General features: G+C 44.8%; 1 protein-coding gene across 2 annotated transcripts in view; it reads right to left on the bottom strand.

The window, feature by feature from the left end:
• Window positions 1-27,987, bottom strand: part of PRKAG2 (protein kinase AMP-activated non-catalytic subunit gamma 2) — a 339,594-nt gene that overhangs the window by 212,891 nt on the left and 98,716 nt on the right. For both annotated transcript variants that reach the window (XM_019499071.2, XM_014608994.3), the window contains exon 3: window positions 16,936-17,215. In XM_019499071.2, coding sequence (XP_019354616.1) covers window positions 16,936-17,215 — 280 coding nt within the window. The remainder of the gene's footprint in view (window positions 1-16,935; window positions 17,216-27,987) is intronic.

The following is a 27,987-nucleotide window of genomic DNA, read 5'->3' as shown; positions in this document are numbered from 1 at the left end:
TATAGGCAGAGCGCTGGCTCCTGGCCTGTCTCCATCCTAGTGTGTGGGGCAAGCCAGGGGTAGATGAAAAGCAAACAACATATATCCAACCAAAGGGCTTTGGTCAAGTTACAGCTAAGGTTGTTATGTACAATTCCCTCCCCATTAAACAGGTCTGTTAAAAGACCACATCCATTAGGAACTATGGACATCACATGCTTAAGGGGATGCAAACTATTCTGACCCCAAACCTCTGCCCAAATCACACAGACAACTGAACAGACACCTTCCTCAGGACCAGCACCTCTGACCTTTGAAACTGAGGAAAATTAAAAAAAAAAAAGTTTTATTAATATCTCTAAAAATGAAGTTTGACAGACTAATTCACATGTTTGCAGTTAGCAGCAAATTAATCTGAAGTCCTTTATTCATAACCATAGTCCCAAGCTGTTGGGCCACAGCCTTGAAACTCGGGCCTCAGCTTGGCCAACACAGCTACTCATCTCAGTGTACCACTTTTACAGCTGATCATCCAGGCTGGTAAAAGCTGGCCTGAAGCCTCTCGCAGGACCTAATTCTCTGCCCACTCCCTACCACCGGAGTGGCTGGCTGGGGTCAGCTTACTCTCTGTTTCCCCCACATAAACCCATGAGCCAGAAAAGGAAGCATCCAGATGACAGAGCTCAACTTGATCCAAGATGCTTTGCTGTTCTTTTCAGTTTGCTCCTCAACTCTGCCCTCTGCTTGATCTCCTGGCTTCTTGACCCAACTCACATATAGCTCTTGGACTGACCTCCTGGCTTCTTGATCCAGTTTGTCTTCAGTTTCTGCTCACCCATCCTGACCCTGGTTGGAGGCTTGATCCCCAAGTAGCCTCAGACCTCGCTGCCCATGTCCTAGTGTGATGCAAACCTCTTTTTATATGGCAGTTCATATTCTAATCTTTTTTAATTCAACTGCCCAGGATTTTGGATCAGGATTTTGAGGTCTGGTTAACACTAGAAGTTACCACTTAGCTATTTTTAAGTACTTTTGGCAATGTTCATTTAAATGTATATATGTATTCTAGTTACCCCTTGGAGTAAATAGAAAAAATGGCCACAAACTGACAGAGAGCAGATTTAAACTAGACATCAGGAACAACTTCTTCACGGTAAGGGTTACCAGAATCTGAAATGGACTTCCAAGGGAGGTGGTGCTCTCCCCTACCTTGGGGGTCTTTAAGAGAAGGCTGGACAAACACCTGGCTGGGGTCATCTGACCCCAGTACTTTTTCCTGCCCAGGGCAGGGGGTCGGACTCAATGATCTACTGAGGTCCCTTCTGACCCCCCAAATCAATTAAATCTATCTATGAACAAAAAGGGGAAAATGGTAAATGATGATCCATTAGTATCCTATTCAAAGTACAACATAAGGCATTTCTAGGAGAGTCCCACCTTTCTATATCTACAGCTTGCCCAATGCATGGCACCTAACCATCTTCTACAGCTTCAAGAACTGTCTAACAAAGCACTTGCTATCATGACAATGCAGTGAAGTGCCAAACATGGCTTTCTGGGTAGGCGAGATCCATGAAGTCTTGAAAGCAGCACCTACACTGAATTCTATTTTGTACAGCAGGAGAAGCTGCAATGTCTAGACAAAACACAAATCCTTCAGGGTCCAGTTTGACCACCCAGCCTGAGATGGTCTCTAAGGGAAAACATGAACTAGATTTAAGTGTTTTTGTTTTACTCTTTTGTATATTCTGTCTGTCTAGCAATCAAGCATTCATGTGGCCCATAATCATAGAATTGGAGTTGCTTTACAGGACAGTTTCATAGATTTAATAGATGTCTAGGGTTGGAAGGGACCTTGTAGATCATTGAGTCTGACCCCCCACTCTATTTAAAAGCCCTGGGTCAATATACTGCAAGGGTCAAGGGTGAGAAGTAATCAGAAGGTCAGAGGAAGGCATGCTCTCACCATGAAACATTTGCAAGCTGCGACTGAAAGAAGTATACAGAAAACCCAGGAAAAAAACACCAAATAACTCCTACTTATCTATAGGTATAAATAAAACACATACATGTCATTGGATTCTGAAATGAAATATAAGAGGCAGGAAACTCCTGCTTAGGTTGTTCAAGACACTGAATAGCCCAGTGCTGGAAAGCATCAGCCCAGATGAGAAGAGGGACTACTAGCCTACTGCACAGCCTGAGTCCTTAGGAAGATGTGCCTTTGTCGATTAGCTGGCTGCGAGGAGTGACACAAAGCAGCCAGGTCCTCACATTCTGTCCTTTCCAGGAGGCTTCAGCAGGTGCATGGTTTTATATATTCAGCTGGATAACATCCAACTCCCAAAGGGGGAAAAGCAGGCTAAAGAGAACTTAATCCACTGGGAATTTCAATTGAAAACGATTACCTTGAGTATTATGGATGAAATGTGGCTGGCTGAGGTTTAAATCTACACTTCAAAAAAGACACTATTCAAGAGATTAAGGTAAACATTTGCGCTCAATGATATTAATTTCAACACTGTACTTATCACAGCTTTATTGGGCTCAAATTTCCAGCTGACTGACCCCAGTAAAATATGTTCTTAGGGTCACAGAGAAGAGTCATAGAGAAAAAGGGATGGAAGGGATCGCCAGGGGTCATCTAGTCCAACCCCCTGGCTAAGGCAAGATCATCCGTATTCGAACCATCCCATAAAACCATAATCTAAACTCTACATAAGACTACCCTCAACCCTGACACAACATAAACCTAACACCCTAAGCTGCCACAGGTAAAGTAGGGGAACCAGGGCAGGCAATGTTCTGCTTCTATATAATGTTGTCAATATACACTCAAGAGGTCCTGGGATGATGGCCACAATCCCTGCTACACAGGAAGGTAAAAACCCTCATAATCCATACCAATCTGACCATGGGGTAAAATTCCTTCCTGACCCCAAAAAGGGCAATCGGTCTGGTCCCTCATGATCTCTTTCTGGGTGGAACACACCATTAAAACACAGTGGTCTGAACAATGGTCTGTGCACCAAGAGTGGTTCACAAAGCCCTTCCTGGTGGTCACAACATGAAATATTTAATGAACAGAGCACTAGGATGTTGGTGAAGGCACCTTGCCCATGAGCACCTCTCTCCTAAAGTGTTCTGCAGAGTGAGGATATTTTAAAGTTGATGTTAGTCTCTGCAGTTCTTTGAATGTCATATCAGCTTTGTCTTAACACTAAGCTCACGGGAGCAGAGCCTGTATCTTTATGTGAGTTTGTACAGCACCTAGCAATATGGACTTCCCAGTCCTGAATCACAGCAATGAGTAATGCTATACTATAGGTAATACATGTCACATTGCTATGGAAACTCAATTGGAAGTCGTTTGATCTTCAGAACACATATAGCAACAAATACTGGCTCCCAAAATCCATGCCAGAATACGGCTAGTATTATCCTACTTGGAAAAGTTTAGGATCATGGGACTGAAAGGAGCCTCCCAGGCCACCACATCCAGTCCATGTGAACATAACTCCATCCTTCTCAAGTTCCACAGCCACAGCGCAACCCACAAAAAATTATCCTACAACATGCTACAGAGAATCAGAGCGGGCACAAAGGTGCTGCCGATGCCCTTCCTTTGTTACGTTAATATATGCTTAAAGGACCCCAGGAAGAAGACCACACTTCCTGCTATAGAGAAAGGCAGAAGCCCAGTGGCCCTTGCCAGTCTGAGCTGGAGGAGTCTGAATGGAAGGATAATAAAAATATCATGAGGGAAAAAGTTCCTCCTGTCTCCTAAAGGCCAGCAGAAGCTAAGACATAGCACTGCTGACACCTCCCATACAGAGACCGAGTTTCCTCTCAAGAACACCCCTTTCCTATCATACTAGCCTTTGTATGAATGAGTCCAGCTCCATCTTGAAGCAGGTCAGGTTCTTTGCCCCAAATACTTTTTTTTTTTTTTTTAAATAGAACCCAATTCTAAAACTACTCTGATTATTACAAACCTTCTTCCAATTTCCAGTCTAAATATTTGTGACCAGTTTGTAACTCTTTCTTCTTATGCCAATATTGTTCTCACTTTTCTACCCCCTTCATTTTCATCCCACAAAGGTATCTGTAAAAATCAACCTTCATTTTGCCAAGCTAAAAGAGATCTTTTAAAATCTCTTCTCACCAGCCAGTGTCTTCATTTCCCTCACTGACCTAGCAGCCCTTCTTAGTACGTCCTAGTTTTAAATTAATCTTTTTTGAACACAGGTGACCCTGAAATAGGTCTTCTTGAAGAATGAGATGCCTAGAAATCATTCACAGAGGCAGATCCACACAATTATATGCCCACTTGTACTCTTGTTCACATCAGTACAAGCAAGCCAAACAGGCTGAATATATCCTCCTAGACTTGCTTGTATTTTGGAGTGAGAATAAGAGTTTTGGATTCCTCTAGCTAGTGACGATCTGGGTATTAGAAATGCAATAAAATCCAAATCAATTTACTTGCTGGTCTACAAAATCCTAGACCAATTAATTTGAAAAGTGACATCTCTCTACTCTTCTGTCCTTGGAAAAAGCAAACATTGAGCTTAGTTTAGCTATCTTAAAGAGCAGTATGGAAGGACTCTGTTTCATTACACAGAATCAGAAGCAGAATTAGATATTACACTATTGTCACAGCCCTTTATCCTATGAAGCGCAATGAAATGCAAATGCAAGACTTTACATTAGATTGCTTTCTGATAAACTAATTAACCAACAGTTTAGGCCTAACATACTCCTACATCTGGTAGCACACACAGTCTTTTGACAAGATCCAAAGAGTAGTTAGTTGTTGTATGCCTGCATCTTCCTACATTTGTCAAAGCCCACTTTGCATTTAAATTGCCTACACATATGACAAGAGCCAATAGTGATTTGTAGTATAAATGTGTCACTATCAGAAAGGTCTAGTCCAAATCCCATTAAAGTCAAAGGAAAGACTCGCACTGATGACTGACTTCTACAAGTTGCACTGGGTGAAGTTATTCTTATCTGATTCGATCCCGCACCACTTTGGAGTGCCACAGCACAGAAGTGTTCACAAATAACTGAAACTGCAGAAAGAGTTTAGCTAAATACATATGTAGGGAGCAAAGATACAATAGCGGTGCCTGTGAAGGCTGCTAGAAATCACGCTACTCACTTCAGCTGCTGGTATGATACAGCCCAGACATTTAGGATGCTGGGCATGCTCAGTTCCCAAATTCTTTAGTCACAGTAAGTCACTTCCACACAACTCACCCAACTTCAGGAACAGCAACTCAGCACCCAGCTGGACTGCCCCCTAATTGTACAGCATTGTTAAGCATGTGTACACAGTCATTTGATTTTAACCTGCAGTGCATCATTCAGTCCTCTCTCAGGCAAAATTACCGCTGATTCACAGTGTTGCCTAAAGAAGGACTAAAGGCTGCAGGTTTTGGCTCATGATTGAATGCGGTATTTGCTTTATCTCCAGAATTAGTTTTTGCCATTTGACTTGAGTTCCTTTGCCCTAATACTTTAATGGATTAGGAAAACTGGACTGGCTTCATGTTTCGCTTGCTTATTCTGTCATTTGGAGACATTTTCCAAGGATGGCATTTTGTTATATAACAAAATGGTCTTCTCACATGCTTTAATTAAAAACTGTTGAATTCTGAAGTGGTACATCAAAATGGTATATCTTGTTTCTATAAAAGTCGGTAGACACGACAGTGATTGGCACTCTAAAATCCCAGTCCAGCAAAGCACTTAAGGAAAGGAGTAGTCCTATTAAAACAGAGGGGAATGTTCCCGCACTTAAAGTCACACATTTAAGGGCCACATATTTAACAGATTGATTTTGCTGACTATATTAGGTGCATACATAGCTTTAAATATCTGGTTTTATTTGCTGGGATGGACTGGGATCTAATAGTTCAGATAGGAAAAATAAAGCGCACCAAGCCAACTTGGATCTGTTCCCAAAGACAAGTATTACCTGAAGGAAAGGAGGCTGCATGCATCTTTAAATTGTGTTTCTCCAAGGTGAATTTAGCCCTGAAGATCACTGTTATCATCTGAAGCCAAAGTAGCAGCAGTGAAAGCCTAACTAACATGCACCGGCCTAGTGGGAAAATCAAAACTTCTCGTTCCTATTTCAATCCTGGCTGAGGCAAACACTTTCATTTGATATTTTACTGACTCCTAGCCCATTCCTACAGTTAGCTCCTAAAACACTGAGAGAATTATCCTGGCGCATGTCTGCGAGGGGCCAGCAGGGGAGGTTATGCTTAGAGGCAACCAACATGGGTTCATTCGAGGCAGGTCCTGTCAGACCAACCTGGTGGCCTTCTATGACCAGGTCACAAAAGCCTTAGACGCAGGGGTAGCAGTGGACGTAGTCTTTCACTGAGAGTGGTGGTGGACGGGTCATTTTCAACCTGGAGGGATGCGGGCAGTGGGGTCCCCCAGGGCTCGGTCCTCGGGCCCGCACTGTTCAACATCTTCATCAGTGACTTGGACGGGGGTGTAAAAAGCACCCTGTTCAAATTCTCAGATGACACTAAGATGCGGGGAGAAGTGGGCATGCTAGAAGAGAGGGACACACTACAACTAGATCTGGACAGGTTACAGGGGTGGGCGGATAAGAACAGGAGGCTAGATGAACACCAGTACTCTTCCCTGCCATGGCAGGGGGTCGGACTTGATGATCTGCTCAGGTCCCTTCTGACCCTACCAACTATGAAACATCCAGTAAAGGCTCATTCCTAGCAGCAATAGAGAGGATGTGGAGAAGCTATAATGCAGTTTCTCTTAACTTGTGGGTTGCAACCCAAAAGTGGGTCACAAGAATATTTGAAAGGATCGCGAGCAAGTCCCAAAAAACCGTGGAGAAACATTGATTTACCCTTGCAAGCTGGCAGCCTACCAGCCTACAAGAAGCTGCTTGGAGCGTTTGGAGATAGCAAGTGAGCATGCATCTGTGTGTGCACACACATGTGGCCAGCACGCAGCCAGGCAGGGTCATGGGAGCAGCCCCAGCAGCTGGATGCAAGTAAGTCTGGGGAGTGGGGGTTGGAGGTCCAGGACTTGGGGACTGTCCGGGGGGGCAGGAGGGGGTTGAAGGGGATGGGGGGGGGAGGGATGGTGCCTGCCAACACTGGGGGAAGGTGGCTTGGTGCCAAGGCTGCATCAGGGCAGGAAGTAGGGGGAGAAGGCAAGTGCCCTTCCAGTGGTACAAAGGGGTGGAAGGGAGCTGCGTGGCTGGGCCAGTGGCACTGAGGCAGGTGCCTCTACTTGCTGGGTTGGGGTGGCTGGGAGATGTTACACGGGGGGTGGGAAGGGTTGTGACCAGGCTGCCTAGCATGATGTGGGAGCCCCAGCCTAGGGGAGGGGACAGCCCAGAGGGGGAGCCAGAGGCATCCCTCCAGCCCATGCAGGGGCTGGGCTTGCTCCGCTGCCACTCACATGAGCTGGAGCCACCGCACTCCAGCCCAGGCGGGATGGGGGCAGCTGGGGACCCCCTCCCACAGAGCTGGGGGGACAGGGGGCTGTGGGTGGGGAATGAGAGGCAGCGGCAAGGCCAGGAGGCTGTGGCTGAGGAGTGAGGGGCACCGGCAAGGCCGGGAGGCTGTGGCTGAGGAGCGAGGGGCACCGGCAAGGCCAGGGGGCTTTTGGCTGAGGAGTGAGGGACACTGGCAGGGCCAGGGGGCTGTGGGTCGGGACTGGCCATCAATATTTACAAATGGGTTCTGGTATAAAAGAGGTTGAGAGCCACTGCTATAAAGAACAGCACAGATCTTTACTTTCACTGAATGATTGAGGTAGATCAGAAAAATGAAAAACACCAAATGCACATTCACAGAGGACAAAGAAGTAAAGCTAGCTCACAATTTATATGTTGCCAAGGATTCCAGTTTTATCAGACAATGAAAGAAAATCTGATGGTTTCCATCCAGTCCCACAATTTAAACCCCAAGCTAAAGCAAAGGAATAGGAGGTTTGAAGAAAGCAGGTCCCTGTGCCTGCCCTTCTTGCCCTTGAAATAAATAGCAATTATCTTGGGAAACAGGCATTTCCAATTCAGAGAAATTTCCCTTTTCTGCGTGGTCCTCCTTGAGTCTCTGGGTAGCGCACAACGGGAGCCTGACGAGATTTCTTTTCTTTTTACGTAATTTTAAAATGATAAATTAAGGTAAAGAACACAATGACATGTTGCAGAGTTCGTGTATACGTACGACAGGGTAATCCTGGCAACAGGAGGCTACAATAGAGACGAGAAATAAACAAGATTACTCTTGAAGATCGGAAGGAAATAATGCTTATCACTGTAGCTCAGGTTATTTTAGAAAAAGGTTTCAATGCTGACAGCAGATATCAGTAGCTGGTGAAAATGAAACAGTGCTGAATGAGGGCTCTCTGGCTCACAGTTAAGCTATATGCTGTACTGTTGCTGACACATGTTTACAGCAACAGGTCATTTTTCTAGTATAGACAATCCCAGTGAATAACACAACCACAAGCCTCCTTGCTGATTTTCGACTGCACATGAGTTTTGCAAAAGAAAACAGATGAAAACGGTTTCACAAGGAGATTCCTTCCCAGTTCACACATGTACCTGGAAGTGACTGGGATTGAGAAAACTAAGAGAAGCACTGTCTTCACAGCCAGCCCTATAAAGTGCAAAAGAGAAAGATACTACGACACTAATCTGCCTTATCCTTCCATGGCACCCTCAGCATGAGGAGGATTCATCTCCAAGGGTAAATCTTGGTACCACTGGCAGGGGACCAGAGCTGTCACTCAGCTTCACCCCAATGTTCCTGCCCGGAAGGGCCTGATGAGGTTGGATGATGCTTTCCAGGGAGATAGGCAAATTCTGTCTTATAAGAGCAATCTTCAAAGCCATTTGCTAAATTTTAACCTCAATCTTGCTGGATTTCCCATAAAGAGAGGGCAACTGGCCCCAGCGGTATCAGAAGAAGTTTTGTGCATATGACAAGTAACGCTATTAAAAGAGCACAGCTATGGTATTTCCCAATACATATTATAAGTAATACTGAAGTACAGAAGCGATCCAAAAGATGAGAGGGCCGTGCACCATGGATCACATTTATTTACAAAGAACAATCTAAGTTGAGACTCTAGGGCTACAGGTAGTTACGTACAGGCAGCCAATCAACAGGACATGAATTGAGTTCATAGGAACATACATATTAAAGGAAGTTCATTCTTTAGAGTAATACAAGTCAACGGGTTGTGCCTGACACTAAATATGTGGTCTGAGCTTGTACACAACTGCAAGCTATTCATCCAAAATGCCCATCGGCAGGATGATTCATTTCACTGAGTCTAATAATACATAAAGCTCTGGGATTGTTACAGAGCAAGCAGTTTCACAGCAACCTGTTTCCAAAATAAGATGTAATGTGATTCTAAAAACAAATCTTAAGGGAATATAATTCAGCTGAAGACCTGAGGGAGCATTTTGGTACATTGTTCTGTCACATCAGAGCAGGACTTCAACTCTACAACATGAAACCGGGCAACTCTTTCTATTTTAATCTTTGGGATTTGGGAAACTAGAGCTGCTTGCACCATCTTCAGGTATAAACCAGTACTGCAAGTCACAAACATGCTTATCCACCTATTCATTACCATGCTGCTCAAGGGTAACAGCATTCGACTGACCATGCCTGGTTGTCTTTGCTTAGAACCTCAATGATCCTTCCATCAAACATGACAGCAGAGTTGTGTCACCGCAGCACCCAGGAGTCTTAACTATGCACCGACGCTCCTTTGGGCGAGGCGTACGATTAACAGTATTGATTTCTTCCTCAGAAGCTTCTTCCTCAAATAAAATGGGAAATTCCCATATGGCAGGGGAGCAACTTTCAAAACAGAAGCATAGATCTGAATAGGTATCAGTTTTCATTTCTTCATTACTGGTGTCATAACTGGTTAAGATCACTGGACAGCCAAGACGTTCAGATGTCTGAACTCTGAGTTAGGTTGTCTTCTCAACCTGTCTACCCCAACCTGACTTAGTGCCCATTGATGGCAAAGAGAATCTTTTCATTGACTTCAGAAGCCCTAATAAGATCACCAAGCAACAAAACTATGTCATGTATATCAGTACACTTTGTTAAAAGGTTACTTTGATTAGATGATGCTGTATTACAAAAATTACCCAGATGACCTTCAAATAAAGCAATCAGCTACTTTAAAACACAAAACGAATAATCTTTTAATTTATTAAATCCCATGCAACTATCAATTTTCACTTTAAAACATCAATGGGACTTGATTTCAGCATTTCAGAAAGGAGCCTGTCCCATCTCTATTTTATTGTGTAAAAGAATTTTGTCCTAAAGTCGTCTAAATATAAGCTCCCTTGGGATGTGATATTATGCTCAGAAATAAGACCATGAAAGACTGCATCATCTTCCACTGTTTATTTTGGGCCAGTCCTACTCACTTTACTTCTTTTTATCCAAGTATCAAAAGAACAGAATTATAGGCAAGCAAGCTGAATTTTATTCAAGCTCACATATCATCAAAATTGTAGAGTTCTGAATGTAGAAATTATATTACTACAAACTAGAAAGAATAGAGTATTACATCCCAGGTTTGGTTTGCAGGGCTAGCAATGAGAATAGCTTTATTTACTAGCTATGAAAATCTGACATGAAATGACTAAAAAGCAGGTCCGTAAAGCCAGTTTTAGAACCACTTTCACAATATAATCATACTTTCACTTAAATCTACCTGTTGTCCCCCTGGTCTGGCCTGAAAAGTGATCTCAAGTAAATCTATGTAGACTGCAAAATAATCCTTAACAAGTCACAAGACTTGTGTCATTGAGATGCTTTGAATTATTTGGAGCTACATACTTTTTATTCTCATCAAAACTAAGCCCCTATGATGCGTCTAAAAACTTGACTGCTCTGTGCTGCAGGGTCTCTCTCTTAGGAGACCACCTTCCAAAAGTAATCTGTCTAGAGCCTTCAAATATGTTTCACAAGTCTTTGGAATTTGACATTTATCAGGTGAGAAGGACCCGAGGCGCACGGCCTCACCATGTGCACAGCGAGGATGTGGGCTCGCTGTGGGATACAGTCTGTACAAGAGAAGGGGGTTCTACCACATAGGAAGAGGATGGATTGACACAGGGTCAGAGCTGTTTATTAACCTTGATAATGAATTTGCTAGATTCCAAATCCAAGTGAATTTAAATAATAACTTTAAAAATTAATATTAAACAGTGTTGCTTTAACAATTCTTCTTTGCTCTTCTGGGAAGTATTTTGACTGAAAACGTCCTTTTTATTTTAAGCAAGTCTCCAGACCAGAGGGAGGACACTTTGTCTCTGAAAGCTTGTCTGACATCTCTCCCAACTATACAGGTGGTTCAATAAAAGGTATCACAAAAAAACCTTTGCTTCTTGCATATTTCTTAGACCATCAAAACTACATCTGCACAAAACCAATCAAGTTTATAGGAACATATATGTTGAAGGAGGTTTATTTTTTAGAGTAACATAGGTCAATGGATTGTGCCTGACACTAAAATATGGTCTGAGCTTTCACAGAGCTGCAAGATATTCATCCAGAATGCCTGTATTGCATACTCTATTCATCAAAATGCCTGAAAATCAAACCTGAGATGCAATAATGTACAATATTTTATTTTAAATAAAGAATACCTTATTTTAAAATATTTAAAGAAAACACAAGGATTTCTTTGAGTAATATCATTTATTGAACCAACTGCAGAGTTGGGTTAGTGTCAGAGAAGCTTCTGAACATAAGACATTCTTCTTCAGGTCCCTTATCTAACTCAGTCAGAATTATACAGGTGTGGTCCAATAAAAGATATCACTCAAAGAAATTCTTGCCTCTCACATAATTCCGGTCCCATCATGACAACAACATTACTCCAGCACTACCAAAGTATTTAAAGAAACTCCTGTATAAAAAAACCAATACAGACGGTGTCTACTTTTGGATTTTCACTTCCATAACCTTATGAGGCCTGAACAGTTTCCCTGACTATGACATGCAAACATTAGCCAAAAGGGACTCAGGTTAGGAGCTCTAACAAGCAAGGGCTTGATAGATACTGCAGCTCTCCTATGTATTCCAAGAGAAGTCCCTGATCTCCAGGGATCCTGGTTTTCTCTAATAAAAAAAAAAAATCACATGTTCCCTGATAAAAACACAAATTCCCTGATAAAACCCCCCAAATCCACAACTAAAATGAAACACTTCCCTCCCCCCTCCCCATCTTCCTACCCCTCAAGGGGTACAACTCCATGCCGCTGCCCCCACTGTTGCCAGGCGGGCAGGGGGCACCTTGCCAGGGCAGTGTGGGGCTTGCAGCAGCAAGGAGTTTCCCCACCTGGCCCCACTTTGCTGTGCCATGCCAGATCTTGCCCACTGGGCTGCAGAGGCCCGGGGGGGGGGGGGGAGGGGGGGGGAGGGAAGGCAGCAGGGCAGGAAGCCTGAGCCCACAGCAGGAAGCCTACCCCCTCCCCACACACAAATCTGGGGGGGTACATGCCCACCCTGCTCTACCCCCCCACCAAGAGTACACACAGTGATGGGGAGGCAGCCCCTTTCCCAGCCCCCTGGACAAGCTGCCCACAATCCCATCCTGCTACCCACCAGAAGCCTGAAGCCACATATTCTGGCCCCAGGCCCCAAGCCTCATGCACTGCCCAGCTGAGCAGCATCCTCAGCTCCAGCCTTTCCCAAATCCCTCCCTCCCTCCCTTCGGAGGCCTCAATCCTTCCCCGCCCCCTGCCATCATTTTAGTCACAGAAAAATATGGATTTGGAGTTGCTTTTTTAAATCAGGAAATTAGGGATTTTTTTTAATAAGGGAAAACCAGGATCCCTGCTGATGAACAGGTTCTGAGGGCCCCTAACTTACACTGTAAGCACTGAATACAGTGCAAAGTGGAGAATCCTGCAGTACCATCACTTAAGAACCTTGCTAGAGAAGGAGAAAAGAGAAAGAAGGGGTACAGATATATATATATATATATATATATATATATATATATATTGGTGTTTCATTTTCATCACAGAAAATGGTGGATTTGGGGTTACTTTTTTTAAAATCTGAGAATTGAGGATTTATTTATTTATTTTAATCAGAGAACATCAGGATCCCTGTTCATCAGACAAGGTCCCTCCAGAGACTTTGGTACAGTTTATGTGTCTCCCCACAGCCAACCTGCATTGCAATTAAATAGAGGTGGGAGTTAGGTGCCTCAGTGTTCAGACTGGATTGGTTCTGAGCATGCATACAACACCCTGCAGGCACCTAGGGGACTTTTCAGTCCAAAAATGAAGGTGCTGAATGAATTTAGGTACCTAAAGAGTTTTATGGTTACTGGAGTGGAGCCATTCTAGATCCTCTTTGGAACATGGGCACCTAAATTCTGCCTCAGCCCCTTCCTGGCACATACAATACTAATCTAGATTTTGTCATAAGTGACACAGATAACCAAGTCCCATTTTCTAAAATGACTTCTGACCTTATATCTCACAGATCTTGATGGGACAGAACCTAAGGGCACTTTTACGCATGCTCCAGGGGCAGAGGCGGGGAGGAGGAGACTGCTTTAATTAAAGTGCTGCAGTGTCTCGAGTCAAATGAGCTTTAGTTCAAGCATCCCTGCCACCATTTTGAAGTGCAGGGACAATGATACACAAGACGTGGGAGGCTGCTGGAGAACAGTAATTACCACACTCCGGCAAACTCAATTAATTGAGTCTGCTCTGGCATGCTGTAATTACAGTGCATCAGAGCAGCCTCCATGCTCATGTACAGGCACCCTAATTATTTAAATCACTTTAGGCCAAGGGACTTGTCCATCAATATCACTAAGATCTTTCAGAGCTACACAGAGCAAGATCAAAACACCTTTACAAATCTGAGCCCTGAAACTATCTTACGTCCTTCCAGGGTGCCCATTGCTACAGCATCTGAGCACTGAACTTAATGGCTAGTTTAGGGACTTTTATTTTTTTGAGAAATCCTATCAAACAATGACATTTAAGTCACAAGAGCTTTGATCCAAGAAGACTTAAATCAGTCATTTTGTGTTTCAAGATCTAAAGGACTATTTTTTATTTACAGAATAGACAGCAAGCAAAAGTTCTGCTTGTAAGAAGGGATCAGTGCGTGCATCTGCGTGTGCTATTAGCATGGAGCAATAAACTCCGGTGCATATCACAACGGAGTTTATTGCTCCCAGGCACTGCAACTGAACGTGCACCCAGGACCACAGTATGTTGAGTGGGGTGAGAGCAGCCCATGCTGGCAGAGGGTCTGGAGGGTCAGCCTGCCAGCCTAGGGCTGCTCTGACCCAGCTCAACTATGCTGCAAAGAGGCTGGCTGGGGCACAAGTATGCTTCAGTGTGGGGCTAGCCAGGAGGCAGCTTCCTCACTGAAGCACCCTTGTGCCCCAGCCAGCCCTGTCAGTGTCTGCACATATGCTGCTGCGCGCTAAAAATCTCTGCTGTAGAATACTACTTGTATTTACAAGTATTAACCTGTGGCAGAGTTCAGTAGTTTTCTGCAGCCTAACGGGACCACATATGTAGACACTAAGACTTTACTGCAGAGCTAATTAGGCAGCTCCGCAGGAAGCGTCTCGTGTAGATGCACCCAGTGTATCTGTGGTGTTCATTAACTTCTGGCAAGCTCCCCGAGCCTTGAAGAGACACTTTAAAAATAAACATAATAAATCAGAAGTATATAAAATTTTAGTCCCCAAATAAAACACACAGAAATAAAAGTCAACAAAATATGAAGCAGAACAGAGAGGGACACATACCCCTATAAGCCTCTTTCAGAAGTGATCTTCGGTAGGGGACCATCACTGAGTGCAGTTAGCAATTCATCTTGAAAAAAATCATGCAACTAAAGGAGAGCAAAGGTTCCTGACATATGCAGGTTAACCAACATCATTCACTGGTTGGGAGGCAGCTATTCTCACATTAAAAACAAACACCACAAGAAGTTCTGCAACCATTTCTCTAACAGCTGGGTCACTGATACATTCTCTGGCTAAGAAGTATGGCATGAAAGCCTGTTCTAAAGCTGGCTATGTTCCAATCACAGGACCTTGCTGCGATGGTTTTGCCGACTAGTGGAGCATTTTAATATTCTAATATGCAGATGTATCTGCCTAGGTTCAGGCTTCAACTTCCAAGCCTGCACAGAATAAATACAACTTTAAGTAGGCAGTGCCTAAATGATCAGTGAAAGGCAAGAACTCTCGCAGGTGATATCTTTTATTGGACCAACTGCATGCCTGGTATGCAAGCTTTCAGGTATCACAGGACCCTTCCTGAAGCACAAGAATTCTTTCCCGTATCTCTTGAACCATCACATCAACAACATCACCTCATCACTAATAAAACATTAATAAGTGTCATTAGATAATTCTTCTAGTCAATGTAAATTGTTATGGTTATCCATGCAGGGTGAAATTCTTCCTTGTCCAGTTACCCACAATACAGACTATAAAAATGTAAACTTGTACCAGAATCCTCAAAACACAGCTTAAATGGGATTTATGGTTTGTGAGGCTGGGGATAACAAGAAGCTCACATGAACTTTAACCATGGAAGAACTAGTGCCCCTGATCAGTGTGGCAGGACTATAACAAGTTCAGATTGTGTGAAATGCAAGTGGACTCCTTTTAAAAGTATGTACTCTGGGTTTCAGGCTCTGGAAAGCAGTCTGCAGGTAAAGGAACTAGGAAAAAACTGATTTCAGTTGAATCTGGAGACCTTCTTGACAAATGTGATCCACATAATGAGTGTGTGTTTATACATGCGATTCAGTAAAGTTACCACAACATTGTTTATTCTAATTAAATAAATAATTTAAATAAATTAAAAGAATTTTGTTGACATTCAGAAAACGTAATAAGGCCCTTCTCTCAGTTTTCAGTACATTATATGCATTTTATACGCCAAATGTAGCTATTAGCATCACAAATACTGCCCCTATGGATTGCACACAGAATTTTATATTGATTTATTATTTCTTCTGTTTATCCACAGGGAAATAATACAAACTGTCAATCACTTCCAACATTTCCCAATAATAAATTCCCAATAGAAATGTCCTGTTTTGTGATTCGGTTCTAAATATGTTTGTTCCCCAAAACATTTGAGACAGGTGAGCTTTCATTTTTCATTTAGGTTATGAAATTTTAAAGCATAAAAGTAAAGGTGAATAATTTTCTTGTCAAGAAAACAATTTAAGTGGCTCAGTCAATATAGCAGGTGCCCAATTACTGAGGAGACACAATCTGTGTGAGATAAAATGTAGTTAGCTGTTCTGAATCATAAAAGATGGAAGTGTCTACTCGCTTCAGATAGAAATGAAACACCCTCGCAGTTGTCAACACATCAGGAACATGTATCATTTCATCAGTGTGGTAAAGATCTTTTTTACTTTCCTACAATAGCATAAACCACATTGGTAAAAGAATGGTTGAGATTTTCTAAGGAGCCGGCTGAAGCAGTACTTCTCTGTTTCCTATGCAAGGGCCAGCACAAAGCCCATCCACCACTTCAGCCCCTCTTAAACCCCAGAGCTGATAGCTCAGCTCCAATGAAGCCAGCGGAAGAACACTCCTGCTGGCCTTCAGTGGGGATGAGATTTCATGCAAAACCTTGCATGTGATTTACATGGTGCTTTCTGCTTTCCTTGTGCTGCTCTGTGCATGGGGGAAAGTTTCACCTTTGGTCTATACCATGGCTCTGGGTTACGTTCTACTGGACAGCTGGGTGGCAAAGAAATTGATAAACATCTTAAGTGGAATTCATAATGAACAATTAGCATGTGCCCCATCTGCACTTACTTTACTACAGCAGGTAAAGAATGGGCCAAGCCCAGAGGTACTGTGTATCTTCCTGAAATAACATGATCAATTTCTTACTTTTTCTTGATCTGGAGAAAAACTTGATGCCTCCAGGAGAGGTAGATGGGTTAGAACTGGGGGAGGACTCTTTGGAGGAGGACCTGAAGATCCCACTGAAGCTCATTCGGCGTGGGGAGCGTGGGGGAGACTCCTGATACGGGAAGGGAAACACTGTTTTTGGTGAGCCTGGGCTATGCTTAGATCTCACGGGGGCAGAAACAGGGCTGGAAGGTCGATTTTGGAGCCCTTTTGAGAAAAGGCCTTTCGAAGGGCTGCCTGCGTTGGAGCTCTCTTCCACCTGAGGAGGAGGGAAAAGAAAACAAAGCATTATTTTAATCTGGTTTGTTCTGTTAGTTTTTCAGACCCTTCCTCTGTAATGGCATTCATCTATTATGGAGGCATTAATAACCCTCCCCAAATTCACAGGTCACCCTGGAACACTGTCAGCCCAAAACAATTCTAAGTAACTAAAAATCACAAGCAATTGTGTAATTCACCCCTGCACAAATGGCAACCTAAAAGCTTATTGAGGGTATTTGGTACACATGCCATGTGGAACCCTTGACAAAGGGATTGATTTTGCTCTATTTGCATCAAGCTGGGGGAAATAAGACAAAAATATACAACGGTTTTGGGAACATGGTATTTCTTTAGGTTTGTGTTATGAAGGAAAGGCCCTAATCCTGGAAATAGGGAGCAAAAGTTCTTGCTTTCCAGCGCGCATATACGTTGACTACCCAGTGACAAGCTCTAGGGATAGTCGTCTGCATTGAACTTCAACCGTCTTGCATGCCATCCCTTCTTCATACTCAATCACACAGCATCCAGCACGGGCAGAAAAGGTCCAAGTTTAAGAAAACACCACCAATCTTTATCTTTCTTGCCCTCATCTCAACTTACAGCTATGAGTAGACAGCTATAACCTGGCAGTAAAATAGTGATGTTTATATTGTGTGCCAGTTCAACCCGCTCACCTGCTGTGTGCAGAATCAAATACAAAAATCATACCTTGACAAGAGCTCCATGGTGTTGGAGCTGACAAGCGCATGCAAGGCCTGGACAACAGCATCAAGTGACAGACTGAAGGTGGGGGAGACAGAGATCCAACCAAACATGCATGAGTGTTGCACACACTCATTGCTATATGAATACACACACTTGCTCCAGAATGTCTTTTTTCAGGCAGGCATCACAGAAAGAAGGGGGCTAGAGGGACATCCTCTGTTTTTGAGGAGATAAAGTCATTTATAGACTTCTGATTGTAATGTCATGCAGAGGTGTCTTCTATACCAAAAGGAAGGGAGCTCTTGTGATTAAGGCACTGAACTGGGCCTCAGGAGATCTGGGGCTGTCGGTCACAGACTCTGTGCGATCTTGGGGATCTCCCTTGCTTTTTCCATGTAGCAAGGTTTTCACTGCCTATGGTCTAAGGACAAGATTTGTTTAACTTAGACTGAGGGTAACTTAGATGTTGGGGCAGAGACTGTCTTTATGATGTGTGTTTGTGCAATACAATAGAAGCCAGTCCCTGATTGGAGCCTGTAGGCAATATCATAATACAATAAACAAATTATAACTCTATTAACTTGGGGTGAATAACTTTAAAAGCTTGTTAATTTTATAGAAATATGGCAATATAATTCACATTACTAAACTGTCTGAATCGACTTCCTCCTTGCTTTATTTACAAGTGCATAGTCCCTGAGACAACCAGCTCACATAAGACAAACACTGATATGAATGGCATGTTCCTTGCACGCTGCTATTTAAATTGACTTGCAGCCAAATGTATTAACTGGAATTGGGGTCAGAGGTACATTTCTACAAATCTTAAGATAAAGCCGTGATTGTTATTACAGTTTAACATCATCTCCAATTAGATGATTTCAGCAATGGTTTACCCCAGTGACAAATGCACAAAATATGTAAAGTTTAGAAGATCAATAAATGTTGTGGTATCAAAATATTATATGCATCATTTTTGCCTACACCATGCATAAGCGTTTTAAATGATTTAGTACAGAATTTTTTTGTGTGCTAAAGCAATTGGAAAAATCCAGGGACAAAAAAAACCAAACAAACCCAAAGGTCAAAGATTTCCTAAGTAACTTCTGTAATCTGTGTTAATGTAAGTTAGGTATGAATGCAAATTGTTCTCAAATACTGTGCAAAAGCAGCAGGATCCCTTATTGATTTCAATCATCACCATTTCTCCTACTCTAATTATGTTAAGCATCTGAGTTAGGTAACTGTTTGAGCACCAGAGGGTTCCTACTAAATGTGCATTTCTGTGCTGGTAAATTAAGGGAAATTACTGCAAAGAGCTCTTTTGTAATAGTTCTGTATATTCGTAACACATTGGTCACCTATAAAAACCTGTAGCTTGACTCGGATATTAGGATACTATTATTATTTGAGGCTAACTGCTTGGTAAGTTTCAAAAAGCTTAGCAAGACTGAGAACAGCAGCAACAATTATATTAGCAAGACTATAAATAAAGTCACAAGATTTCAATCTTTATGCTTCAAGGCACAAAAGGATCATCAGCTGGAGTCAGGAAGAAAATTTTCCTCTGTGGTATCAAACTACATAATCTGATGCATTTACGAGGTTCATATTTCTCCCTGGGAAGCATCCAGTACTGATTACTGCTGGAAACAGAATACACACTTGATGGGCCATTGGTCCATTCTTCATGCGCTTTGAAGTATATTTCAAAAGGTATAAATGGCAGTTCTGCACCTAACTCCTACCCATGCCTTTGAAAATCTAACTCGGTGCCTGCTGTGATGGAGATGCAGTGAAAATGTCACTCTCTTGTTTTTCTCAATAGTAACTGTCTCCCCACTTTTAGTGTTGGTGCAGGTAAACCAGCAGAGTGTGGTCCAGGTAGAGGCACAGGATGTGTTTTTATCTATTTGGTATATGCCGCTGTGGCTCATTCAATCCTGCCTGGATAATCAAGCATTTGGAGAGAAGCAATCCATGAAAACAAGGGAAGCACAACAAAAATGAGTGCACAAGTGAGGGCCAAGCAAATAGAAGGAGAGATGGTCCTAACTGCTGAGCAGGACAAATTAGAGATTCAATTGAAAACAGAAAACTCCCTTTGTTGATCACGTGGTAGAAAAGTCTGAATCTGAGCTCCAGGTATGACCGGGGGGCTCCCAAGCCTTTGAATCCCCAGGTCATACCTGGGGTTGGAAATGAGGAAAAGGGCAGATTTTATGGCTTCTGTAAGGCACAGCAATGTTCTCCAACCCCCTGCAGACCCATCTTTGTATTCTGGATAAAATGTAAAATGATTGCTCAAGATTGCCAGGTAGTTTGCACTGGACTTAGATATTAACCATGGCATCCTGGCCAAATTCCAACTCGGGCAACTGCATTATAAGTACTTTTAAACCCCACTCCCTTCTATCGTTTCACAATCTCCTTTCTCTTTTCCCATCCTCACTCATCAGGTGGTGTGGCTGTAAACTGCCAAGCTGATTTCATGTTCCATACTGGAAGTGGCAGTATGTCAGTGCTGATGTAGTTTCTCTAAATCAGTGAGTCTCAATCAGGGTGACATGCCAGCCAAACTGCCTAGGATGCCATGAGATCCTCTTAAGGGTGCTATACAATATTAGTACTTTTAGATGTACGAACATGTACACATGATTTGCAAGGTAACTCAGAGGCTGCATCCAGATGAGTGCAGATGTTTGGTTCCCCAGGGACAACCGGCAGCAGCACACCTTGTGCTGCTGCTACTTGTCCCCAGGGAATGCCTGTGCAACACGCATGAGAGGTTAGCCTGGGTGGGGTAGGGGGGGCTGGGGCCAACAACTGTGCTGGCCCCAGCAGCCTTACCTGGGGTCAAGGAAGCTGCAGCTGCACCGCTCTTGCAGCTTGGAGCCTGGCCGACAGCTCCTGTGTGCAGCCACATATAATGCCCTACTTTTTTCCCCCCAGGTTTTTTTGACCCCTGGATCTCCTGGGGTCAAATCCCTCCCTCCTCCCCCGCCCCGCCCTGCAAGGTAGCAGCACAGGAAACATCTGAATGTGTGGTATGTGCTCAGCCACATCCATCTGGATGCAGCCAGAGATTTCAAATAGGAATCCAGAGTGTCAAAAGTATTTTAACCTTGTGTGGCCTTTCTGACTTTTCTGCAGCAGCAGAGTTGCTCTATTATTTTTCTATAGTTAAAATAAGTGCACGCCAAAAGCTCACATTTTCCAAGGAGTACCTTGAATCTAACAAGGGGAGCTTTGAATCTAAAAAGCTTGCGAATCACTGTGATACATAAACAGTTTGTGAAGCTTCTGAGATCCCTCAGCATTTCAGGGATACTGGCTATGATTATTATCCAGATACATTCAGACACCCCCTCCAACCTGGTTCCACCCTTTCTTCTCCACTAAAACAGCTCTCAAGGCCTCTAGTGACCAATTTATTATTCCTTCTTCATTTCCCCTGGCCTTTCCTTGACTGTTTCTTGCTTCCTTCTCCTCAACATCCCATTCTTTTCTGGATTTTGGGACAATGTCCTCTTTCAAGTCCCCTCTTTTCTCTCTACTCACTCTTCCAATGTCACTGCCTCCCATAATGCCTTATTCTTCTCCTCACTTGTAGGTGTTGTGAAGGCTCTGTTGTTGACCCGCTCTTGCTCTCCGTCTATGTACCATCCCTGAAAAACTTCCCCTAGTAGCAAAGACTTAACTACTGCCTGTGCACAAGGGATGCACAAGTCATCTTCTCCAAACCTGATCTGCAAGACATCAAATATTCCTGTCTAGATGGGGTCCCGGACTGGAAAGGATGTCCTGAGAAACTAAGTCCAGTCTCCTGCTGTTGCAGGTCTCCATGTCATAAGATCCTTTTCATTAACTGATCATGGTCCATCTCGAAACTAGGCAGGTTGTTTGCCCCAAAATCACTAATACTGGAAGGCTGTTCCAGAACCTCACTACGTTGATGGTTAGAAACTTTCATCCAATTTCCAGCCTGCGTATATTCATGGCTAGTTTGTACTCACTTGTTCTTGTACCAACACAAGAATTGGCTGAGGCTGCGTGCTCCCGGTGTATGGTTGTCATGGGAGACTAACTACCCAGACATCTCGTGGGAGGAGCGCTCAGCCAAATCCGAGCGGTCGCAAAGCTTTTTCTCATGCGTGGATGAGGTCCTACCTTTCTGCTCTAAGCAAATTCAAAAGCATGTTCCCACATTGTGTACCATACTCACTAATAAAAATAGTCATGAAGACTTGACCCAAGACAGATCCTTGAGGAACTCCACTAATAACCTCCGTCTACCCGAGTTTTCTTCTCAGCATCGCTCACGTCATCCCCCTTCAGTCAAGTCTTCAACCCCCTTAAAATTCTTGTCCTAATCCTCACCTTCTCCAATTTAAGTAATATTTTCCCATGTAATGAACTCACACTTAATGCTGTCTTGTTAACTTTCCTCCATTGAAAATATGATCCTTCCTGTCTGCCCCAGAAGCTAAGGCACTTGTCTGGATTTTGAGCCTCTTCTCACCTGAGTAGAGCAAAGTCCTCCTCTCAGGCCTTAGATTCATAGATGTTAGGGTCGGAAGGGACCTCAATAGATCATCGAGTCCAACCCCCAGATCATCGAGTCCGACCCCCAAGTCTTCAAGTCATTACAAAGCACTGCCGCCAAAATGATCCTACTCACCCCCCTCCATCCAATTGTGAATTCAACAGGTTTTATACTGCTCAGCACGTCTGAAAATCAGCCTGTCACAACCCAAAGTTGTGATTTTTGTTTTGCGTGTGCTTTGGCACTGCTAAATTATTTTCCCGCCAAATTTGTAGCTTTCTTTGCAGTGTGCATTTCTTCTTTGCATCTGAGAAATGCTCGTTACAAAGAGTTCCCGCCATTTGTATTAGAATTCGAGCCACATTATTGGCTAGTTCTAAATTATGCACACGTGGCGGCTACTGATTGGCTTGCTAGTCGTATAAAGAGCTAGGGTGGTTTCCGCCCAAGTTGGGGAGAGAGAGAGAGAGAAAAAAAAAAGAACTCCGAGGAGGAGTCTTCACCCTGTGTGAAGATCTCTAAGCGCTGCGGATCCTATCGGACCCAACGCATCTCTTAATAGGCAACAGGGGTCTGATCAGCCTCTGGCCTCTCCCCGTCGCCGATTGATTCCTAGACGTACCCCTCCCTGCGCGCAAAAGAGATGGATCCACGGAGCCTCAACAACTCCGTAGGAGAGACCGAGCTTGTCGTAGTCCTCAAACGAGGATTTAAGCGGAGCTGTGCCTGGAAACTGTCCAGCGTACACCGCGACCATCTTCGGTGTAAGTAAACAATCTTGAATCAACCACTAAGCGTCCGTGACTAATTCTAGCTCGCCGCCTGTTTTCTCCGACCCCGCGTGCCTGGGCTGCTGGCCACAGCCCACGCAGCGCAAAAAAGGGCCCAGATCGCTCCCGGCCTGCACACGGCCTACTTTGAGTCAGCCTCTGATTATGGATTTAGACACCTAATTTCAATGTGGAGTTTGAAAGTACTGACCTATGGCTCTTGACTAGAAATGGGCCTTGTTTTGGAACACATCTGAATGCACCTAATGTTCCGATTTGAAATGCATCTCAGACCTGTCTCCTATTAAATACTCCTACATATTTTCTCCCTCTTTCTAATTCAAAATGGCTGAGGCATGGAGCACTTGGATTTTGGAGCACTTAGATTTTGTTATCCTTTCCTTTCAGTACATTATTTGAATTCATTTATGCTTCTTTACTAAATAAATAAATAAATAAATAAAGGCTGATTAACAAGAACGGAATCTCCTGCTCCCCTTGATACAGAGAGTAAATATAATTAGAGAGAACACTCCAGCAAGGGGTCTGCATTTATTTTGTGCTCTTCCACTGAAGCTCAGTAAGAGGCTCTTTGATAAACTTAATTAGATGATCCCCTCCTGCTACAATAAAAGAGCTCACAGAATCATACAAGTTGGCTTGATCACACTGGAAGATACTGGAAGGTCTGCACACCCAGGCAGCAAGTAGTTATATTTCCTTCTACTAGTTTCCTGGGTTGTACATAAATGACAGAGAGATGGCAAAGCGTTCTACTGAGTGACAGAACTGTTACACCCCTAAAATAAATTTGAATAAAATATTACAAAGCTGGTTGATCTGGGAGTCTTGTTGGGGTCCTCTTCACATCCCTAAGGATGACTGAGCTTTGGTTTCTAATCCTGGTTCCCAGAGGCACCAGAGGCTGGGAATGCTCCAGAGCAGGGGTAGGTAACATTTTTGGCCGGAGTGCCAAATAAACCACAATGTCTACCTTGTAAGATGCCAAAGTGCCAGCCTGCCAGAAAAACAAAACCAGGGCGGGGGGGACATGGCAGGACACACTGCATATTAATATAGTTCAGAGGTAGGCCATGTTTTTGGCCAGAGTGCTGAAAAAATGGCAACGTCTACCTTGTAAGGTGCCAAAGTGCCAGCATGCCAGAAAAACAAAACCAGGGTGGGGGGTACCAGGATGCATTGCATATTAATATAGTTAATAATCATAAATGTTGTTTTTTTATGGTAAATACCAGGTTTTCTAAAAATTTGAAACCTGGTGACAATAAATAAAACTTCAGATACTGCTCTTGTTCTTGTGTATTCTGTTTTGTTAAGCATGGTGTGATGAGACAGAGTTGCTCTGTGATGAGACAGAAAAAAAAAAGAGAAAGAAAGAAGAGAAAGAGAGGATAGAAAAAAGAAAGAGGGGAAGAAAAAAGAGGAGAGAAAGAAAAAAAGAGAAAAAAAGGAGAGGAGAGAGAAAGTAGAGAGAAATAAAAAGAGAAGAGAAAAACAAAAGAGAAAGAGAAGAAAGAAAGGAGAGAAAGAAAAGAGAGAGAAAAGGGAAGAGAAAAACAAAGAAAGAAAAAGCAGAGAAAAAAGAAGAAATAGAAAAAAGGAGAGAAAAGGGAGAGAAGAGAGAAAGAGGGAATAAAAAAGAAGAGAAAAAGGAGACAAAAAAGGGGAGAGTGAAAAAGGAAGAGAGAAAGAAGAGAGAAAAAGAAGAGAGAGAAGAAAAGAGAAGAAAAAGAAGAGAAGAAAAGAGAGAGAGAGAGAGAGAAAAAAGAGGAGAAAGAGAGAGAAAAAAAAGAGGAAGAAAAGAAAAAAGAGAAAAGGGTGTCCCCCCACCTCCAATGTCTCCCACTGCTGCCAGCTGCGGCTCGGGCCCACTGATCCAAGGCAGTGTCCCGCACAGGGAGGCAGCAGCCACCAGGGTGGGCGTGCTCAGGCCTCCCTGATGGTCTGGGAGTGGGGGAAGCCCATGCCTAGGAGGAAGGGCCAGTCCAGAGCCTGGGCGCACACATGCCCTGTCCCACCCAGGCAGGGGCAGTACCAGGGAGCCAAGCGCTGGGGCCGAGTGCTTGGGGCAGGGTCTGGGCGGCACAGGTAGAAGCAGGCGCAGGGGGAGGCACTGCAGGCAGGCCAGCCCAGCCCAGCCAGCCCCTTGGGAAGGCAGCAGCCGGAGAAGAGAGGAGGCCAGGCGAGAAGCAGGGGTGCTCCAGGGCTCCCCAGACTCAGGTGGCAGTGGGCAGGCAGGGGTGCCCAGCAGCACCCGAGGTGGGGCCCAGCCCAGGATGTACAGCTCTGCAGGGATGAGCCACAGCTGCCCTGCCTGCAACGGGATGCTGCCTGGCCAGGGCAGGATGTCAGGGTCGGGGGGCTCCTGGCTCAGCCTCCCTGTGGGGCAGAGCTGCCCCCAATGTGAGGGCCTGGTCCTGGGAGCTCCCCAGGCCCTGGGAACAGCTGCCACAAGCAGCACTTGGGACCAAGCTGGCAAGAAGCCTGCAGCACAGCAGCCTTGCGCACAGCCTGCCCCAGCCCTGGACCCTGGAGGGGAGCTGCAGTCGGACAAGGCCAGGGCAGCCGCAGCAGCTGTTCCTGAGGCCTGGGAGGCTCCTGTCCACTTGTACCGTTCCCAATGCACAGGGAGGCTGAGCCCAGAGCTGGGAGCCCCTCAAGCCCAGTGTCCTGCCACAGCCAGGCGGTGCCCGCTCACGAGCAGGGCGGCTGCAACCCATCCCTGTGGAGCTGCATGGGCCAGGCTGGGCCAGGCTCCACTGCCCGCCAGCCACAGCTAGAGCCCACAGAGCCCTGAGGCAGCCCTGCTTCCCATCCGGCCCCTGCCTTCCCACAGGGCTGACCAGGCCAGCCTACCCGTAATGTCTCCCCCCATGCCTGCTTCTCCCCGCTCCGCCTGAGCCCCAGCTGGGCCCAGGGCTCACCCACCTGCTGGGAGCCTCCAGCACAGTAGCCCTCAGCAGTGCTTGCCCAGGTCCCAGCCCCATCTACCTGCAGCCCCCTCCAGGGGCTGGGCCAGGCTGGGGGGCGGAATCAGCAGAATGCAGACAGTGTCTCCTGACTCCACCCCCGGTGCTTGCCGTGGCGCTGGGACCTGTGGCTGCTCCAGAGAGCCCAGACCAGCAATTAAAATATATATATATATTATTTTTAAACAATTTCCTTGCGCACCTCCTGCCGTGCCAGGGAAAATGTCTCTGCATGTCACTAATTGGCACGTGTGCCGGGGGTTGCCTATCCCTGCTCCAGAGGCTCAACACAGCACTTAAGGCAAGGCAAGAGTTGTCTGTTCCTTAGTACAGACCTGTCAGGGATAGATTTTTATAGGAGTCTCATGCAGATGAAGGGATGGGGCCAGCAGCACAGGGCTTCGATGATGGGAGGAAAAATACGTAAATCTTAAGTCTTGGAAGAGACTGCCAGAAATGTTCAGCTACCAGAGATGAGGGGGTTTAAGAGCAGCCTTCTGACCAGAAGCCGATGGAGAGGGTATGCTTGTTTTTTTTTTATTTCTTCTTTTCATGCAGCTGTGTGGCCCCCAGGCCATGTACTATTTTAGTCATTTGGAGAGAGATCTCCACAAGTGGTGCTGTCGGGGCCCATGTGACAGTCTGGAGAGTCGGTCTATGGGACCTGATGAATTCCCATTTGATTCTACACCTCTGCAGCATTAGACCCCTACCAATGTCTTGGGCGGTATGCCGTCACATTCAAATCACCTCACCCTTCCCTCGCTCACGGAAGAGACTGAATCAATCTAAAGTGCTTGCCTCTGAACAAGAGCATCACACGCAACTAAACAGCTCTGCTCCTGGCACACCAGTGGGGTTACTGGTGGAGATGCACAAACAACCCTCTAGGTCTGCCACAGGTCAGGCTGCTTGCATGGGGGGCTTTCCCCTCTGTCTCGGGGCTCCCCAAGAAGTCGTGTCTGGGCTCCCTCTCCTGAACCAGGAGGACCTGCAGAAGTCAAACCTCTGACCAGTCTTTACTGTGCCGCTGCAGTTGCCCTTGCTGTCCCTCGACCCCCTGCTACTCTCTGCTCTGCCCTCCCTGGGATTACTGCTCTCTCTTCCCTCAGGCACAGCAAGCCAGGCTGGGAACAAAACTGTAACAAAACTCTAGTATTAACCCAAGCACAAACACTCACCCAATTAAAATGATGCACAATGTTATGGGGAATCAATTAGAGTGCAGTATCTGGGTCCTGCTGCCAGGCCTGACTTGCCATCTCCCCCTGGGTGAAAAAGGCATCTAGGTGCCCTGCTGAAGAAACTATATCCAACTATTTACAGCAACACATGCTCATACTGAGCCCCTCAAAACATTCCCTGCAAGAACTGCAGGCTACAACTCACCCACTTAGCATCTGTTCACAAGACCTAGACAGAGCGTTGGAGAACACTTAGTATGGGAAAACTGCAAGGGAAGAACCAGAAAGGCTAAATGTTAGAAACTGCTTTTAAAAGCCGTCCATTTCCAAGCTGAGCAGGAGGAGGACGGTGCCAGGAAGAAATCAAGGTTCCTTGAACAAAACTACTGCCCAAAGGGGTATATGAAGAGGTGGGGAAACTGAAACATGGTGTATGTCATTTTTGCATAAAGGGTCTCATGGATGACCCAGATGAGAGGAGTGACTTGGAGGCACACTTTGGCTGGTGGGGAGACTAGAGGGGTCAGTACTGAGGCCTCTGGAAGCTGAACCATGGGGTCTCAGTAAGGGGGTAC

The sequence above is a fragment of the Alligator mississippiensis genome, chromosome 5, assembly GCF_030867095.1.
Source record: "Alligator mississippiensis isolate rAllMis1 chromosome 5, rAllMis1, whole genome shotgun sequence".
Lineage (NCBI taxonomy): Eukaryota > Metazoa > Chordata > Crocodylia > Alligatoridae > Alligator > Alligator mississippiensis.
The sequence above is the reverse complement of the archived record's forward strand: the minus strand, read 5'-3'. Positions and strand labels throughout refer to the sequence as shown.